At 47.5% G+C, this 19,295-nt stretch overlaps 2 protein-coding genes across 3 annotated transcripts in view; both read left to right on the plus strand.

The window, feature by feature from the left end:
• The first annotated feature begins 2,117 nt into the window (after positions 1-2,117).
• Mrps15 (mitochondrial ribosomal protein S15) lies at positions 2,118-10,592 on the plus strand. The gene is made up of 8 exons (XM_006980060.4): positions 2,118-2,334; positions 2,565-2,606; positions 3,593-3,671; positions 5,340-5,388; positions 6,189-6,273; positions 8,519-8,577; positions 9,930-10,121; positions 10,429-10,592. The coding sequence occupies exons 1-8, from the start codon at positions 2,205-2,207 to the stop codon at positions 10,543-10,545; spliced, it is 753 nt and encodes a 250-aa protein (XP_006980122.2). The 5' UTR covers positions 2,118-2,204; the 3' UTR covers positions 10,546-10,592.
• A 3,250-nt stretch (positions 10,593-13,842) lies between these two features.
• Oscp1 (organic solute carrier partner 1) overlaps positions 13,843-19,295 on the plus strand; it is a 38,170-nt gene continuing 32,717 nt past the window's right edge. Inside the window, exon 1 of one of the 2 annotated variants that reach the window (XM_076565060.1) lies at positions 13,843-14,059. In XM_076565060.1, coding sequence (XP_076421175.1) covers positions 13,948-14,059 — 112 coding nt within the window. In that variant the 5' untranslated portion in view covers positions 13,843-13,947. The remainder of the gene's footprint in view (positions 14,060-19,295) is intronic. The other variant, XM_076565059.1, reaches the window with a different exon arrangement.

The raw sequence follows: 19,295 nt of genomic DNA on the forward strand, positions 1-19,295 counted from the left end.
GGGATGTGGTGGTAAAAGAGATAGAGGATGAGGGGGAAGGGGACAAGGGAAAGGGGGGACGACAAAGGACGGCCTCTGAATAGAGACAGACATGGCCCATAGCCAAATGGAGGTTTATAAAGGTAAAATAGGAAATGCTGTGTTAGGATGAGATGTTTAATTTTTGTTGTTGTTGTTGTTGTTGGTTGTTTGTTTTTTGTTTTTCAAGACAGGGTTTCTCTGTGTAGTTTTGGTTCTTGTCCTGGATCTGGCTCTATAGACTAGGCTGGCCTCAAACTCACAGAGATCTACCTGGCTCTGCCTCCCGAATGCTGGAATTAAAGGCGAGCGTCACCACTGCCCAGCTCAGTGTTTCATTTTAATTGGGCATATTAATTAGGTGAGCCAAAGGGGGATTCTGATTGCTGAACTTCAATACTTCCAATAACTGGACCTTGGTAGTCAGCCTCAGGATGAGGAAGTGGCCAAATAAAGGAATGGACCTTGGAGGCTAGCTTTAGGAATGCAATCTAACGGTTTTTAGCAAGAAGAGGGAATGGGGGAGAAGGGCAAGGCCTGCCAGAGCCACATGCTCGAGTGGGCTTGTGTCCCTTCAGTAACAAGTGTTCATCTCTCCAGCCCTCACCTCACTTTGTAAGCAGGGACTCTCACTGAACCTGGAGCTCCTGGATTCACCTGGACTAGCTGGCCACTGAGCTCCCGGGATTCATCTACTCTGCCTCCCTGAACCCCTACACTGGAATTATAGGCAGTGTGCCCGGCTTTTACAGGACTGCTAAAATCTGATCTTGGCTCCTCATGGCTGCACAGCAGGCACTTTACCAGCTGAAGCATCTTCCCTGACCCCACCCCTTTTTGAGACAGGGTGTCATGTAGCCCAGGCTGGCCTCCACCACCAAAGATGACCTTGAACAACTTCTAATCCAAAGTGCTGGGATTACAGGCACATGGCACTACACCTAATTTGTACGTACTGCTGAGGATCCAACCCAGGACTGTGCATTCTAGGCAGAGACTCTACTAACCAAACTACATCCCCAGTTGCCCAAAGTCATTTTAATTTCATGTAACCACACTCTCAACAATTCTTGAGATTATTTCCTGTGCTATTGGAGTCCTTTTCAGAAAAACCTTGCCTGTGTCTATGTCTACTTTCCTCTGGCCCTGGTCTCAGGTTTGGGGTCAAGTCAGAGGCAGGGTGTTCTTTCCTTGGCCCTTTTCCCCTACACCCCCAACTTTTCCTTTATATGTGTCCTTACATCCCTATTATCACAGCTAACTGAATCCTGAATGCCGACTATTTAACCATGTGTTTTGTATACAATTTATAGGCTCAGTTTATAGGTTGAACAACTTAAAAGACACATTACCATCCCATTTGATGTTTGAGAACACTGTGACCCAGAGAGGTAGACTTTGCCCACAGGGTCTCATAGTAACGCTCACTCAGTACCCTTCCAAAACCTCCATCCTTACTTAGTCACTGGGCTACAAAGTCGCCCAAAGAAGGCTGGAACCTGGGGGTTCTTACAGGGCCCCTGACTCCAGGGAAGGAGGGATGAGAAAGAATATTAACCTCTGGGAAGGGTATGGCCAGTTCCACAGAACGCCCCCCCCCCAAAAAAAAAAAAAAAAAAAAAAAAAAAAAAAAAAAAAAAAACCTAGAGCCTAGGCAATTGTTCTCAACCGTCCTAATGCTGCAACCTTTTAATACAATCCCTCATGCTATGGTGACCCTAACCATAAAATTATTTTGGCTGCTACTTCATAAGTGTAATTTTGCTACTGTCATGAACCGTAATATAAATATCTGATATGCAGGATATCTGATATGCGACCCCTGTGAAAGGGTCGTTCTACACCCACCCCATGGGCCGTTATCCATAGGCTGAGAACCACTGACCTAAGGTCAAGAACTCAGGAAGTGATTAAGACCGGATGCAAGGTCAATAAGTGGCATTTTAGAGTTTACACAGAGCGCTATGCCAGTAGCCATAGAGCAAGGCCACCCACCAGGCCAAACCTGCCAGCTCCACCCCAGTTCCTCCGCACTCCCGACCAATCCATTCGCTCAGGCCTCGGTTGCTTTGGTCGAGCGCTAACCTCGATTGGTCGAGCCTGAACCGTCATGGCTGCGCCCATGTAACTTAGCGCCACCGCAGCGGGGTCAGTGGCGGCGCGGGCCCGCGGGGTTAGGAGTCACCATGCTGCGGGCGGCGTGGCGCTCGCTAGGCTCCGTTCGTGCCCATGCAGTGGCACAGGCTCCAGTGTCTGCGCTGCGGGGCGGAGGAAGCGCCAGTCTGGCCTTAGCACGCTGCGGCCTGCAGCCTCCGAGTGAGCCGCCGGGCCGGGGGGCCTTGGGGCTGGGCGAAGATGGAGGACACCAGGCACCCGGAGAAAGGCAGTGGCAGGATGAGAAACAAAGGGTGGTGGCTAGGAAAGGAGTGACCAAGTGGGAGAGAGGGAACTAGGGCGCAGTTAGGTGCAGGTGCCCACAGTCCGTGGTAGACGGGTCCTGCTGGGCTGCGGAGGAAATGAGTCTCAGCTCTCTCTGTTCTGCATAGGTCTCCTGCAGGCCGTCCGCGCATACGCCATCCAGAAACCAGGTAGGAGGACTTGGGCTGAGACTTGACGCAGAAGAGAGACCGCTTGGAAAGCTCGGGGTGGACAAAGGGACAGAGGTGGTGCACAGGGGGCAGGCCAGAAGACCCCCTACATCCATGTCATATAGAGCCCTAGGCCAGAAGTCTTCGTTTATAGGGTGTACGAGGAGGTGGTAGTGGAATATTAGTGGAAACGATTGAGGTCTTGGCTGGCAACACCAGACCTTCCTAGAGTGGAGCGCTTTTTATCCGCCATTCTGACTTGAAGGGTGTAGTTTCCCATCCCAAGTTAGTATGCCTTAGGGCCCTCCAACCAACAAATGTTATTAGGATTCAATCATGATCACGTTTGAAAAACACCCTTAGCCCTGTGCTCAGTAAATTGTAAGGTGCAGTAGTATTTACCGCAGCTAGTGTCCTTTACAGAGTGGCAGAACAGAGTCGGACTAAACAGGATAATCATCTTGGTTGGGCTGGACTGGGTTTGGACTCCACGGACACAGTAGGGATGCTGCACACACCAAAGCTGAGCTTCTGGTCATCGGTACTCGATACTGGCATTCCCCCAAAGCTACCTGCATTTTCTCTGCCCCTTTATTTCATTCATGTAGTCAACCCACAAGCTTTGTTAAGTCTTATTCTAGGCCAGACCATGGACCAGACTGGGAATTAAGTGATTCAAAGGAAGCCAAGCTCACTCCTGTCCATGGGAGAACCTGTCCCATTGTGGCATCTGATCACTGTAAAAAGCAAGTGAGTTTGTGAGAAGTTCAGGCACAGAACACATCCTTTGAAGGCCATCTGTTTGCAACATGAAATAGGAGAGCAGGGTGCCCACAGGGCTTGCAGAGGAGAAACTGGCTTAGATACGTCTGTTACCTTGTTGAGACCCTAGGCATTTCTCACAGATTTGGTAAGTGGATGAGAAGAGGGGAGCCTGGGAGAGTGAGAGTTAACCCTGTTTTCCATTCCATTCCTGTGTTTGACAGTCCAGCCCAGCCAAGATGATGAGCCACCCCCTTCCACATTCATCAAAGAATACAAGGACATCATCCCCAGAATGGAGAAGTAAGCAGGAAGAAACCCTACTTGAGGACACAGGGATCCTGGGAGGATGGGCAGGGAGCGGGGAAAGGGTGACTTAAAGACTTGGCCTGTTGTACTTGAGGCTTGATTATGTGGAGCCCTGGGTGTGGTGAGCACTGGGAAGGACCCCAGGTATGGTGGGCTCGGGTGGGCAGCTGGGGCAGCCAATGCTCATAGAGCTCAACTGCCCTTTTCTTCCTGGTACACTGAGTAAAGACCTTGCACCAACAGATGCCAAAGAACTAACGTGCTCTACCGGTAGATTCTACTTGATAGAAATCTCTCTTCTCTTGACCTCACACGAGCCCTGTGAGAGAAGAAATTGTGTCCTATTTGTACAGAGTTAGACATGCTCTGTTTTAAGTATCTAAGAGATAGAGCTAGCACTTGAATCTCAAGCTGACAGATTGTCTTGCCTACTGTGCAATCTGGCTGTGTCCAACTAAGGTGCAAATCCTCCCTTTGCCTTCCCCAAGACAAATCCAGAACACTCAAGCCAACAGACCCAATTGTCTGGTGCTGTCTTCAGCCCAACAAACCAGAGAGCCATGTTGCCTTTGAATCCCTGAGAAATGACTGCCCACTTCTGGAGAGCTGCATTTCTTGTAGAAGTAACTGTCATTTGTTCTTGCTTTATAACTCTCCGTAACAATTTATTTTTATTTATGTGCATGTGTGTGTCAGCATGTGTGTCCATATGTGTGAGTGCCCACAGGGTCCAGAAGGTGGCATTGGATTTCCTGGAGTTGGAACCAAGGAGTATGTGAGCCAACTGATGTGGGTACTAGGAACCAAGCACTGACCCTTTGCTAGATCAAGTGCTCTTAACCACTGAACCATCTTTCCAGTCCTTCCCCCTGCTTTTTTTTTTTTAATTTATGATGTGTGTGTGTGTGTGTGTGTGTGTGTGTGTGTGTGTGTGTGTGTGTGTGTGTGTACATGATGGGAGAGGAGAGGATAGCTACCAAGGTCACATGGAAATCGGAGGACAACTCTGTGGAGTCAGTTCTCCTCTACAGCTTTGTGGTTCCAGTGCTCAGGCTTGCCCAGGCTTACACAGCACCTTTAGACATCTGACCAGCCCCGTTCGTGATACTTTTGGTTTTTGTTTCCTTTTTTTTTTTTTTTAGATTTATTTATGTCTATGTTTTGCCCACATATATGTTTGTGTGCCACATGTGTGCCTGGTACATACAGCAGTCAGAAGAGGGCATTGGATCTCCTGGGACTGGAGTTATGTATGATTATAAGCCACCAAGCGGGGACTGGAAACTGAACTTGGGTCTTCTGCAAGAGCTACAAGTGCCCTTAACTACTGAGCCATCTCTCCAGGGCCACCACCTTTTAAGATAAAGTATTACTCTGCCATTCTTCCCTTTTAAACTACTGTCAACTAGTTTAAACGGCTCGTGGTTAGACTAGCTGGATGGCTCAGCAGTGAGTGTTGCTGCTCATCCAGAGGACAGGAGTTTTATTCCCAGCACCCATGCCAGACAGCTCAAAATCACCTATAACTCAGAGCTCCAGGGGTCACACATCTTCTTCTGGCCTCCACAGACACCTACACACATACAAATACATAAATTTTTGAAGAGAAAAACATTTCTTTCCCTTCCTAGTACTTGTCTCATTGCTGTCTTTTTTCCGCAGGGTTGATGATGTTGTGAAAAGAATCCTGTCTTTAGAAATGGCCAACAAGGTGAGTACTTGTGCTACCCTAAGTCTTGGCCTCCCTCAGTCTTCCCCCTGGGAGCTCCTTCCATCCCTACACCTCAGGCTTCCCCAGTTAGAACGTTTCTCCCACTGTCAGTCTCTCTCCAACGTAAGCACCGTGAAGAGAGAGTTTTGCTCCTCCATTGTGCCTCTGACATCTAATAAATAGGTGCACAGTAAAGATGTCATCTTAGGCACTATTTTAGTTTGTCTTTGTGAGGAGACACTGTGACCAAGGCAACTCTTATGAAAGTAAGCATTTAATTTGGGGCTGGCTTGCAGTTTCAGAGGTCTAGTCCATTATCGTCACGGTAGGAAACATGGTGGCATGCATGTAGACACTGGAACAGTAGCTGAGAACTACATCCCAATCCATAGGCAAAGAGAGACACTGGGACTGGCTTGGCTTTTGAAAGTCCAAAGTCCACCCCCAGTGACACACTTCCTCCAACAAGGCCACGCCTCCTAATCCTTCTCAGGTAGTGCTACTCCCTGGTGACCGAGCATTCAAGTACAAGATCTAGGGGGGCCATTCTTACTCAGACCACCCCAGATGTGTACATGAATGAGTAAGCAGATTTTAAGGACATTAAGCCAACAAACTATTTCTCTTATTTCTATTTTTGACCTTGGGCACATGAGGATATGCGTAGCCATGTGGTTGGCCAAGGCCTTAGTGAATATAGTAAGCTCTGGCCTCACATAACTGCAGCCTTCCAGTCAGGAAGGTTAGTCCTTCAAGAATCATAAACCACACAGATTTCTCCCAATTTCTGTCTTCAACAGAAAGAGAAGTTGAAAATCAAACAAGAACAATGGATGAACAAGATTTCAGAAAACCCTGAGGATTCCAGAACCTTGGAGGCTCGAGGTTGGTCCAGGGGCCCTTGGAAGTGGAGGTACAAAGGAGTCTGCTAGCTGGTACCTCGTCTAGGGCTCTTGATGTGGCTTGGAAAGGGAAGAGATATGATGGACTGGAACTCTGGATCCCAAAGACAGTGATGCTGAGTCATCCGCTGTGTTCTGCCCATTGCTCTGTGTGAAATCACATAGGTCACCTATCTTCTCTAGGGTCCCTGCTTCCCACTCTGAAGATGAAGCTAGCGGGGGACAGGGCAGAAGACTGTGTGTCCTACTTTGTAGCAAGACTTGAGAATCTAGAGAATATGAACACACTCCGGAAACAAAAGATTAGGCTAGTAACAGTGAGACTCACATCTGTGGAGTGCTGTTATGCCCATTGGCTTGAACATTTCCATGTTCCTGTTAGTTTCCAGATGGAATTGGCAATAGCCCTCCTTAGACATGAGTGAAAGCCTTTTGAACCACGGGACAGCAGTGGGGTGAATTAGTGGCCTAGTGAAGTCTCTGCATGTTTCCTTACCTAGCCATATCCTACGTTACAGCGTTTAGTACCCCTTCCCTCTTCGTGCCCCATTCACTTTTTAAAAATCTATTTTGTTAATGTGTATGGGTGTCTGCCTGCATGTGTGTCTACACTATGTGTGTGCCTGATGTCAGCAGAAGTCAGAAAAAGGCTTCAGATCTCCTGGAGCTGTAGTTACAGACGGTTATGAGCCACCATGTACTGGGAACCGCACTTGGGTCCTCTGGAATAGCAGCTATTCTTAACCGTACACCACCTCTCCAGTCCTCTGAGAAGTTTTAGTTCTAAAAACTTAATAATGAAAGCACAGAAAAATAGTATATTTTCAGTTTATTTATTATTATTATTATTATTATTGTGTGTGTAAGTATATGACCTGTGAGGGTGTGGAGATCAGAGGACAGTTTTCAGAAATCCATTCCTTCTCCCACCATGGACTCCAGGAAGTGAACTCAGGTGTCAAGTGTGTGCCACATCATCTTTACCCACTCAGCCACCTTCTGGACCCTCTTGACAGTTTTAGAATCTTATCTTTTTTTTAAGATTCATTTATTATGTACACAGAGGAGGGTGCCAGATCTCATTACAGATGGTTGTGAGCCACCATGTGGGTGCTGGGCATTGAACTCAGGACCTCTGGAAGAGCAGTCGGTGCTCTTAACCTCTGAGCCATCTCTCCAGTCCTAGAATCTTATCTTAATGTGCTGGCTGAGATCTCTAGTAGAGTGGTGAGTCATTAACTGTGATTGTATGCTAGAGTTAATTCCTGAATTTAATGCTCTTGCTAGTATGTTCAAACTGTGGCCTGCAGGCCGCATGTAGCTATGAATGCAGCCCAACTCAACACAAAATCATAAGCTTAGTGAAAACATTGACGGGTTTCTGGTTTTGTTGTTGTTTTTAGGGTCTTTGTCTCTTTCCTTTTAGACCAGTGGTTCTCAGCCTTCCTAATGTTGCAACCCTCTGTTACAGTTCCTCATGTTGTGGTTGCTACTTCATAACTGATTCTGCCACTGACATGATCGCAATGTAAATATCTGCTATGCAGGATATCTGATAGGTGTCCCCCAAAGGGGTTGAGACCCACAGATTGACAGCCATTGTTTTAGACATTGTCTTCCTGTGTAGCCCCACCTGGCCTGAAACTTGCGGTGTCGACAGCTCACGGAGACCCACCTGCCTGTGTCTCTGTCATTTTTGTGGCTGAATGGCACTGTTCTCAGGCATGAGCTTTGTACATGAAAACACTGTATCACAGTGTCAAAAATAGGACTAAATTTTTGCCATTGAGAGTGCTGTTTACCAGCCAGGCATAGTGGCACACACCCACAATTCCAGGTAAAGTAGGCAGAGGCAGAAGGATTACAAGTTCAGTCTGGGCTACATAGCAAGTGTAAGGTCAGATTGAGCCTCATAGTGAGACTTTGTGTCAACCATTTTCTCCCACTACCCTACCACCACCCACCACCACCACCACATACACAATGCTGTTTGCTATGGTGGATAATGACCTTTATGAATTAAGTCATTTCCTTTTCTTGAGCTTGCTTTTCTAGTAGAAAGATAATCCAAGTCTTTTGAGATCTTGCAATTCAGAGTGCTTTGGAATTTAGAAAGCTATACAAAAGCATTGGTGATTGTTGTTTCTTTGGTTCTTAAAACATGAGGTGGGCCTGGGTACTTCCTTCCTCTGTGCCCAGCTCTCATCCTCTGTGGTTTGTGGTTTCAGTTGTTGCCCTGACTGTCAAGATCCGCAGTTATGAAGAACATATGCAGAAACATCGAAAGGTAAGCCCTGGGCTTCACTCACAGCCAAACCACAGTAGCCTGGGGGAGAGGAGTCTGGGAGTAAGACGCCAATGACTGACATCTCAACCCCAGTAGGAAAACACTCCCCTCCTGCCTTTAGAGGGACAAAGGGAGCCTTACAGAACTCTGCTGAGAGTCGTCAGTGGTCAAGAAAACAAACTGTAGACTATGGTCACATTGGACACATAGTGGGTGCTTAATAAATATCTGTTGAATGCATGGATAGTCAGGTTGACCTGTTCAGATCCTAGCTGTTACTTCTACTTAAAGTCGCTGTGACTTTGGGAAGCTTATTGGTGTGAGCCTGTTACATCTGTAAAGTAGGACTCCTGCCACAGGATTGCAAGGATTACAAGAATTAATATGGTGCACAGCACTTCTCTAGGCTCTTCACATCATCTCTTGGGAACCTGGGACTGTGTCTTTCGAATCTTCCAGAGGAGCAGTCTTGCCATGGAGTGACATTATTCCTCAAGGGACACTGTTAGAAGTGATGCCTGACACTTGGAATGAAGCAGTCTTGCCAAGGGCCCCATGTTCTTAAGCACTCAATGCAGTAGCTGCCAGAAGTAGGAAATCGCCATTGGTTTTGGTCCCTGTGCTGTCCAGGCTGACTTTGAATTTCCATCCTTTTGCTTCAGCTGCCTGAGAGCTAAATTACAGGGTCTGTGCCATCACACCGAACTGCTTGTGGTTTTTAATAAGTATGTAATTATGAACACAGACTGGTCTAGCCTTGAGTACTCCCAGGAGCTGGTTGAATATGCTCTTCGGAAATCAGTTTTGCTCACTTGAGGTGTAGAATCCCAGCTCCACTGCAGAGGCCCCTCACGGAGCAGGACCTGGAATAGAGAGTAAGGTCCTGTTTCTCCCTACTCAAGCTGACAATCTGCTAAGTGCCAGAGAAGCTGAGTGGATAGTACAGGGGAGAGTGTGAGATTGGAGTCAGACCAGCCAATAGACCCAGACTGAAGACTTGACCTCAGGGCCCACAGTCTGAAGAGCTGTTGAACGTTACCTAAGCTCAAGCCTTTATTTTCCTGTCTGTAACTATGTACATTGACAGCATCTCCTGCAGAACTGCAGTAATGTTTGCACGAGATTGTTGGGATGGGTCAATGAAATGACCATACCTCGTTAACGGTAAACACTGTTAATACTTATAGAACACTAAAATTAAGAGTAATGAGTATGGTGGCCTAGGCCTGTCATCCCAGCAACCAGGATGCTGAGGCAGGAGAATTGCCATGTGTTTGAGGCCAGCCTGGGCCACAGAGTGAGACCTTGTCTTAAAACAACAAATAATAATAGTAATGCAGATTCTTCTATAGGACAAAGCCCACAAACGCCATCTGCTGATGAGCATCGACCAAAGGAAAAAGATGCTCAAACTCCTCCGGCAGACCAACTATGATGTCTTCGAGAAGGCGTGCAGAGAGCTGGGGGTGGAGTATACCTTACCCCCTCTGCACTTCCAGAAGGTCCACCGCCGCATCCTTGCCAAGAAGGCCCTGTGCACTCGGGTATGAATCAATAGGGTCGGTTGCTTTGTTCGGTCTCCCCGGACCGGGGTGAAGAGTAGAAGGGAGAAGTTGTCTGTTTCTGACCATGGCTTAGAACTGGCCCAGGTCACCAGCACATGGAGAAAGAATGGGGTTCCATCAGAGAGTTCCCACAGACCTGCGCCAAACCTGAGGTTTTGTGTAAAATTAGAAAGCCTTTTCCTATCCCCTTTTTTTTTTTTTTTTTTTTTTGTCGGAGCTGAGGACCAAACCCAGGGCCTTGCACTTGCTAAATCCCCAACCCCTCCTATCCCCTTTCAACCACCAGGTTTTCCAGGAGGTGCAGAAGCGGAAGAAGCAAAGAAGGGCCTTAAAAGCTGCTGCAGTGGCTGCCAAAAAACAAAACAGCCAGGGGGTGCCAGAGAAGCCTTCCCAAACCCTATAAGAGGTGACCAAAGAAAACTAATAAAGTTCGTTCTGCTTGGAGAGTGATGGAAGATGCCTTCTTTTCATTTGGCCCTGGGATCTCAGAGGCAGAGTTCCGCCTATCACCCAGTGGATGCAGTCATAAAAACATGTCATGGGGTGTGTTTCAGAGAGGTAATGCTGGCAGGGCAGGAGGGCAGCTGTAGGAGATCTCTACCTGACTGGGTCCCAAAGGTTGAGGAGGAGTGTAGACAGACCTTTCTTTCCTGCCTACCAGTTCCCAAATAACCTACATGGAGACTTAATTTTAAATGCTCAGCCAATACCTTAGGCTTGTTACTAACTAGCTCTTACAACTTAAATTAACCCATTTCCAATAATCTACATATTGCCATGTGGTGTGTGGCTTTACCTGTCCTGCAGCATGTGTTCCCTCTGCATCTCCTGGTGACTCTCCTCCTCCTCCTTCTTCCTGGTGTCCGTAGTCTGGTTTTCCTGCCCAACCTTATTGGGCCAAAAAAGCTATTGGCCCATCAGCTTTTTTATTAAACCAACAACAGCGTAATCTACACAGTGTACAGGATTATTCCACAGCAGAGGAGTTTACAGGGCAGAGAGAAATGGCATCTAGGCTGAAGGAACTGCAAGTTAAAAGGGAAAGAAATCTAGGTTTCTAGATTCAGGGACAGTGGGACTCAGAATTAAATATTGTAACATAGGGCTTCAGCCTAGGAGTTCATCATACTGAAGAAAGAACTTTGGACCTCATTCTGAGAAGGAAAACCCTACAAAGAGAAAAATATGTTAAAGTGCTACTACCAAAGAACAGGTGGAAGATGAAGGCTGAGACCTGAACCAGAGCAGTTTAGGAGCTGCCAGGTGGCTGAAGCCTTGGGTGTGTAATTTCCTGGAGATACTGGGCTGTGGCGTTTGAATGACTGCAATTCCAACACTTGGGAAAGGCAAGAATATCATTTCAAGGTCATCCTTGGTTGCATAACTAGCTAGTATGAGACCAGTTATTTAATTTTATTTTATGTGCATTGGTGTGAAGGTGTCAGATCCCCTGGGACTGGAGTTAAAGACAGCTGTGAGCTGCCATGTCGTTGATAGAAATTGAACCCAGGTCCTCTGGTAGAGCAGCCAATGCTCTTAACCACTGAGCCATCTCTCCAGCCCCTCTCCAAGAGTTTATATTGACCAGGAAGCAATGTAAAAGGAAAATTGGCCATGTCAGGAAAAACGACTCCCAGGGCACAGGAGCCCCTTGAGATGAAGGGGAAGGTGAGTGGGTAGAAAGACTCAGAAGTGAAGATGAAGCCGGGTGGGGGTGGCACATTAAAACTGCCTTTCCTGCGGCCCGATCCCCCAGTGTGCCCCTCTTCTCCTTTACCCCTCAGTCGCCTGAGAGGTTGGCACTTGGTCCTGTAGCACTGGACCTCTAGTCCACCCCAGGCCCATTTCATTAAGGCCTTCCTACTGCTCCTGGAGGGGATAACCACACAATTCATCTTCATATTTTTTGTTTTGTTTCGTTTTTTAGGTCTTTCGAGACAGGGTTTCTCTGTGTAGCCCTGGCTGTCCTCAAACTCACAGAGATCCACCTGCCACTGTCTCCCGTGTGCTGGGATTAAAAGTGTGTGCCACCGCACCTGACCTACTTGTCTTCCTATTGAAGACAGGCTCAGCAAGCTTAGGCAACGTGTCCAAATTCACAAGTTAATTAGGGTTCAAACCTAGCTCCCTCTAGTTTTGTTTTGTTTTTTGTTGTTGTTGTTTGGTTTTTCGAGACAGGGTTTCTTTGTGTAGCTTTGCGCCTTTCCTGGAACTCACTTGGTAGACCAGGCTGGCCTCGAACTCACCGAGATCCGCCTGGCTCTGCCTCCCGAGTGCTGGGATTATAGGCATGTGCCACCACCGCCCAGCTGTTGTTTTTTGTTTTTTAAGACAAAGTCACAGGCCTGACTGTCCTGGAACTTGCTATGTAGACCAGGCTGGACTCTACGTACAAAGTGCTGGGACCAAAGGCCTGTGTCACCAAGCCTGGCTCCTAGCTCAGTCTTGATTCCAAAGTCCATATACTGCCTAACACAGAGGGGAAAGAAACAGAGTCTGTTTTGACAAAACTTCAAATACTTTTGGGAGCTGGGCTGATAACAATGCATGGAGGCTCAGCATAAGATACAGATGTTTATTACAGGTGGGACTGGGGTGTCAGAAGCTCAAGTTGTACGATATGGTTTCAAAAAGCTTGGCTGCTAAGAGGCAAGGAAACCGACTAGGAGGATGCCAGAAGGAGGAAGCCACCAATGTGCTGGGAGGGGGTTTGTTGTTATTTTTGTTTGTTTGCTTTTTGAGACAGGGTTTACTTTGTGTAGCCTTGGCTGCCCTAGAACTAACTCTGTAAACCAGGATGGTCTCGAACTCACGAAGATGCGCCTGCCTCTGCCTCCTAAGTGCTGTGATTAAAGGTGTGCGCCACCACCGTTCAGTCTGGAACGTGCTGTTTTTAAGTGATTTTTAAGTGCTGCACAAAGCAGTGATTCGAAGGAACATAGGAATACAGAAAGGGAAATAAAGGGATAAACCTGAGAAAAGAAAGATTATATGAGAAAAAGAATTTGGTGACTGATTATTAATAGGACCCAGAAAGGTGGATGCGGGAGCCAAAACTCAAGACTGCTGTGGCTGGAGGGGGAAATGATTAGCAGAAACACTGAAATCTACTGGGATCCACTGAAAAGAACCAGCCAAACCTAATCCTGGAGCGGAGGGTGGAGAACGGTGTGCGGAGCCTGCTTAAGCCGCTAGGAGGGCCCGGCCGCGTTGCTCCACTGAGTAGGAAATCCGGTGTGGCATCGCTTCCGGGAGGATTTAGGAAGGAAATACAAATGATATAACTCATCGAGATGAGGGACTGGTATAACTTAGGGTGTCTTCGTGGCGCTTGCCGTGATCTCACAGGTTTCTCTGAGCATCTCTGGGAGAATGCTGACAAATCTGCCCGGAACAGCACAGCGGGTCGAGACTCTGGACCGGGCAGGCGGCTCCCAGAGCTGGGGCTGACTTTCCTTGTTCATCCACGGTAAGACTGGGGCCTGGCTATGCTGCGACACACCATGCGAGGCTGTCGGGAAGGATCGTGGCACTTGAAGGCTCCGATGGAAAACTCAAAACCAGCGCTCCCCGGAGGCCAACGTCGCGCACGCATTCGGACCAATCCCCTGAAGCGGTCTTTGTCACCTAGCCCAATGAGCCCCCGCTCTTGGGCCACCTCTCATCAAACCGCCCTCTGATTGGTTCTTCTTTCCGGTCCGCGGCGTTGCCCCAGCAACCGGACTATGGGACGCGGAGGGGCCTCCAGGCTGCTAAATCTAACCCTGGGGCTCTTCCTTCACCTGCCCTGCGGGTTTCCTCCATCATGTCGGTGCGGACTCTGCCGCTGCTCTTTTTGAACTTGGGCGGGGAGATGCTCTATGTCCTGGACCAGCGGCTGAGGGCTCAGAACATTCCCGGAGACAAGGCCCGCAAAGGTAAGAGGCCCCCACAGCCTGCTCCCCTCATCACCACGATGCTAAGTGTCCCCATCCAGACCCTCAGCCTAGCCCTCCCCAACTCTCCCGCGCGCCTCGCTCTCCCGCCTCCACCCCCTATACCTAAGGCCAGACCGGCACCCCATTCCTGCCTCCATGCCCCCTTCCCAACAGCCAGACCAAGGCCTCTGCGCACTTCACTTTGACAGCCGGGTACCTTTCTCACAAGACGCAGCGTCCATGCAGTTGGAAGCCCTCGGGAGTCAAATTAATTCTCCAAAAGAGCATTTCCCCACAGAGAAACCTAACACCTGCATTGGACATACTCAAAGTACCTGAAACCTCTATTTCCCGGTCTCTTGAAATTTGCCCACTTCCAAAAGTTTCCCTGCTGCTCACCTGACAATATGCTTTGGGCTAGTATCACCATCCTCTTCGAACCCCCACGGAACAGATGCTGACCCCCGCGTGTTTCTGTCCTCACACATACGCTGAAGATTAGTCATGCTCATTTCAGAAGTGATGTCTAGAAATGTAGGGGCCTAAAATAATATAGATAAGAGTAAAAACCTATTTCTTTACCTTTGCAAGTGTTGGAGGGGAATGTGATTGTGAAGATACTGGAAAGCTTGTAAATGCAAAATTATGCCATATGTGATACACAGAGAAACGACCACCCAGAACACTGTCACATTTTTTCTTCTCATCAAACTTTGTTCACCAAATTTCCTGGGATTGAGTGTGAACTATTATATTTCTAGGGAGAGGTGATGAACACTGATGAAAACACTGTTCTCTCTCAACAGCTTATGCACACTCACCCAACTGATGTTAAACGTACACACTCGGTTAATTACTGTTGTGTCTGATTGCGTGTAAGTTCATGCCTAGACAGATAAGAGAACTCCCTAGGTCGTTCCCTTCCATTCATTTGGAACATTGCTACCAGAGGGCTTTACAAAAAGCAAAAATGTGTAGTACCATCTCTCCCTAAAACCTGCAGTCAGCTTCCCACTCCTGTCTAAATGGAGGCCAAGTCCTGTGCAAGACACGTTGGCTCTCTTCCCAGTGATTTCCCATCCTTGCTTGATTCACACTTTGAGTTCTAATCACACCAGAGTGTATGTAGATCTTCAAACTGTGTCCTTCCTTCATGACTCCATGCTTGTGGTCTCTGCCTCTCCATCCTTTCCCTGATCTTCTGTACCACTGACCTGAGGAACCATTGTCCGTCAGGAGGCCTCCTTCTATAGGAAAAGGACTTCCGAAGTGCTCACAGCACCCTGTCCATGCTTCTCTATACTTTACTACATGGCTGTTTGGTACACTTCTGTTTATGTGTGTCTGCCTGCTTACTTGGCTTACTCGTGTTTGGACTTCAGCATCTAGCATTCAACACCAGATCAGAATAAAGCAGTGCTCTGGAAAGGTTTGCTGAACAACTTGGCAGTTTTATATAGCATCCTGTTCCTTCCTCAGAAGGCTTCCGTGTTTGTTGCTGCCTGTGTGGTGTGATTTCACTCAGGCTAATGACCCTAGGGACTGACAGGCTAGCTTTCTCTAGGTATTCTGCCTCTTGGAGGACAATGTAAGTTAGCAATTAAGAGTGTGCCCTAGCAGGGCAGCGGTAACACACGCCTTTAATCCCAGCACTCGGGAGGCAGAGGCGGGAGGATCTCTGTGAGTTTGAGGTCAGCCTGGTCTACAGAGTGAGATCCAGGACAGGCACCAAAACTACACAGACAAACAAACAAACAACAACAACAAAAAAAAAAAAAAGGTGTGCACTTTGGAGGCATGCAGGTCTAGATTCCACATTTAGCTAGCTGTATGATCTTGGGGTGTAGCTTCTGTGAGCCTGTTTTTCTATAAAATGGTAGTAGTAATAATAATAATAATACACACCTGAAAGCAAAGTTGTAAGGACTGAATGAACATGCATTTCATGTTCACAGTTAGTAGTTAATACTGTCTTTCCAGAGGTGGTCTGGGCAAGGTTCTGTAAATAGGAGCCAGGCTTTGTCTTTAAGAACTAAAGTTGCAGGCTGAAAAAGAGTCTGCAGTTAAGATCACTTGCTCCACTTTCAATGTTCCATTCCCAGCATCCACTGGGAAGTGTACAGCTACCTGTAACTCCAACCCCAGGGAATCCAGCACCCTGCTCTGGCCTCCCAGAGCATCTGTACTTACAGGCACATACCCAGACACATACACATAATTAAAAATAAAAATTTAGCTGGGTGTGGTGACGAACGCCTTTAATCCCAGGACTCAGGAAGCAGAGACAAGCGGATCTCTGTGATTTTAAGGCCAGCCTGACCTACAGAGTGAGTACTAGGACAGCCAAGGCTACATAGAGAAACCCTGTCTTAAAACACACACACACACACACACACACACTAACTAAATAAATAAATAAACAAAATAAAATAAAAATTTAAAAACCAAGAGCTGTAGTGTGTAAGCCAGGCACTTGGATGGCTAAAGCAAGAGGATCACTGCAAGTTCAAGACTAGCCTGGGCTACCTAGTGAGTTCAAGGCCAGCCTGGGCTACCTAGTGAGTACAAGGCCAGCCTGGTCTACCTAGTAAATCCCAGGCCAGCCAGCACCACATAGTGAGACCCTGTCTCAGAAGTACAATATATATGAAAGCTCACTATTTTGGTTTTCTGAGACAGGGTCTCATGTAACAAAGGCTGGCCTTGAACTTCTGATCCCCCTGTTCTCACCACCCTAGTGTTGGTATCACAGTTGTGTGCCATTATATCCAGGGAAAAAAAATGTTTAGGAGTGGTAGTCTTTCTGGTTTGCCTAGATCCAGGTTTATGGACTTTCAGCCGTCTTTAGTAATTCATTTTCATACGCTCACTCATTCCACAGTTTCTGGCAGATGTCAAGCCATGTGAGATTTTAGGGATAACTGGATTAAGCCTTTCTGTGCAGCTCCTGGAAGTGGAATTGATGAGCCCAATCCATAACTGATTCTAAAACTCAAGACACATCTCTATAACAACAACAATAAAATATTTATTTTGCATTGTTGAAACAGGGTTCATGCTGTAGCTGTCCCAAAACTCACTGAGTAGCATGGATTGGCCTGGAATTCTCAACAGTCCTCTTGCCTCAACCTCCTAAGTGCTGGGATTGTTGGCGCAAACCACCACTCCTGACTATGAAAACAGTTTTTCCACTGTATCAATACTTCATTGATACCTACAGCTCTTCTGTCATTAGATAACACTACCAGCCAAATCTACAAGAAAAGCCAAAGCTGCTTTGCCTAGGGTCGCACGGTGGTGGGAAGAGTAAGCGACTTGACCACTCCAGGCCATGAGACTCCAGAGCTCCTCCTCCTGTCCAGCTTGTCCTTAACTCCTGCACTATGTTGCCTTTTCTGACGGGACTGTATGGGAATTCTGTGGGATCTGGTGGATCAAGAGGAGACAGAAGACTTTGAGATACACACACACACACACACACACACACACACACACACACACACACAAATGGGCACAATGTGCATGTGTGTGTGTGCATATCGAGTTTCTAAAAGAAATGATGATATAGTTGACCAGTGAGGCCTTGTAGAAGAGAAGGAAAGCAAACAGCATGATGGAAAAGCTGAGAAGAGCAAGGCTCTTCTGCTGTTAAAGCTGGTGTCGCTGCAGGAGCTGGAGCCAGGGCCATTGTGACAGACGCCTATACACCGGCCAATAAAAACACAGACTTTCTAAATTAGTCCTCATGGAGGCTTTGAGGGAATCGTGTTTCTTGGAGCTGTTTTCATTATCTTACACAACTAATTGGTCTCCTGGAGGCCGTCCCTGTTCCCACAAGGCCAGCACAGGCATTGCAGTTTCTCCCACAATGCAGCCAGAGTTTAGCGTTGAACAGAAAGGAAGCATGCTCTTAATGAGGCTGCTGGTGAGAGTTGCATTCTAAATGCTGTCTCACATTTTAAGCAATAGAGTGGGCAATAAAAGCTACCTTTTGCCTCACTTCTGTCCTCAGAAAAGCCCTAGAGCTAAAACCCTGTTACATCGTGTTTACCTTCCTTATTACAGGAGAAGAAACTGAGATCATGACCACATGACTGTGGAGTGGCTTTTTTGTTCTTGTTTTGTTTGTTTGCTTGTTTTTGTTTTGTTTTGTTTTGTTTTGTTTTGTTTTCCTAAGACATGTCCTACCGAAGGACTAAATAGCAGTGGTGTTCTATTCTGATTTTTCTGGATGAAATTTAACAGCCAGCCCCGAAACCCATAGGCCTACATCCCATGCAAAGTATAACTGAAGTTGAACTGTCACAGACTGACTCATCTGGAGGGCAGAAGGCGGGGCCCACGGTACCTACCCTGCCTCTTTAAAGAGGAAAATGGGGAGGACCTGGCAGCTCTCTAGAGCCCTCTGCTGGTGCTGGGTGCCATTGCCGACTGGAGTCACAATGCTCCCTGGCGTTTTCCAGTTTTATCCACAGCAGGCAGAGTGTCATTGTCCCCAGACACATCGTCAAGAGGATGAAAACTCTCCATCTCTAAATACTGCAAGTCCATGGGGCTCATACCACAGAGAACCATCAGGTGTGAATACAATGCCCAAGAAACAAATAACTGCTTTAGGAAGGCCGGACCAGGGCCTGCTTCCCGGTGACAGTCTCTCCAAAAGCCTAAGACTTTATCACCCTCCCCCCAGTGCTGGGAACTGGACCTAGCGCATGTCATGCACACTAGGCAAGCGCTTTGCCGCTGAGCTTCCCAGCCCACCTGATTTAGAGATAGCGTCCCACTAAGCTGCCATGGATTCATTCTGTAGGTCCAGCAGATCTTAAACTTTTGGTCCAGCCTCAGCGACCTGAGTAGCTAGAACTACAGTCCTGTGCCACCAGGCCCAGCTAAGCCCGTGACTCTTGAGAAAGACGGTGACTTCGAGGGGAATCTGACCTCGCAGTGGAGCCTGCTAGTCTCAGAAGAGCTGTTTGTACTGTATGTGGAGGCCATGCCAGTGTGCGGTGAAGGTGTGCATCGCTTCACTGTACTTCAGATCATTCCCAAGCAATACAGTGGCAAGTGTTTCCCAAAATGCCATTAGTTGTGAAATGCTTTCCACACGTGAATATGTGTGTGGAACTCTTTATTGGAAGGGGTGGGAAAGTGGAAGTGGAGGGAGGCTGTGGACTGAAATGTTCCCACCAATGACATGAGAAAGGGAAAAAGTTGATTTTCAGGGCTTAGGGTAGAG

This window comes from Peromyscus maniculatus, chromosome 2 (genome assembly GCF_049852395.1).
Source record: "Peromyscus maniculatus bairdii isolate BWxNUB_F1_BW_parent chromosome 2, HU_Pman_BW_mat_3.1, whole genome shotgun sequence".
In the NCBI taxonomy this organism is placed as follows: domain Eukaryota; kingdom Metazoa; phylum Chordata; class Mammalia; order Rodentia; family Cricetidae; genus Peromyscus; species Peromyscus maniculatus.

Coding starts and splice junctions, on each gene's coding strand:
- Mrps15 (XM_006980060.4), top strand. CDS start 2,205: ATGCTGCGGGCGGCGTGGCGCTCGCTAGGCTCCGTTCGTGCCCATGCA. Junction 2,335..2,564: donor CTGCGGCCTGCAGCCTCCGA/GTGAGCCGCCGG, acceptor TGTTCTGCATAG/GTCTCCTGCAGGCCGTCCGC. Junction 6,274..8,518: donor CAGAACCTTGGAGGCTCGAG/GTTGGTCCAGGG, acceptor TTGTGGTTTCAG/TTGTTGCCCTGACTGTCAAG.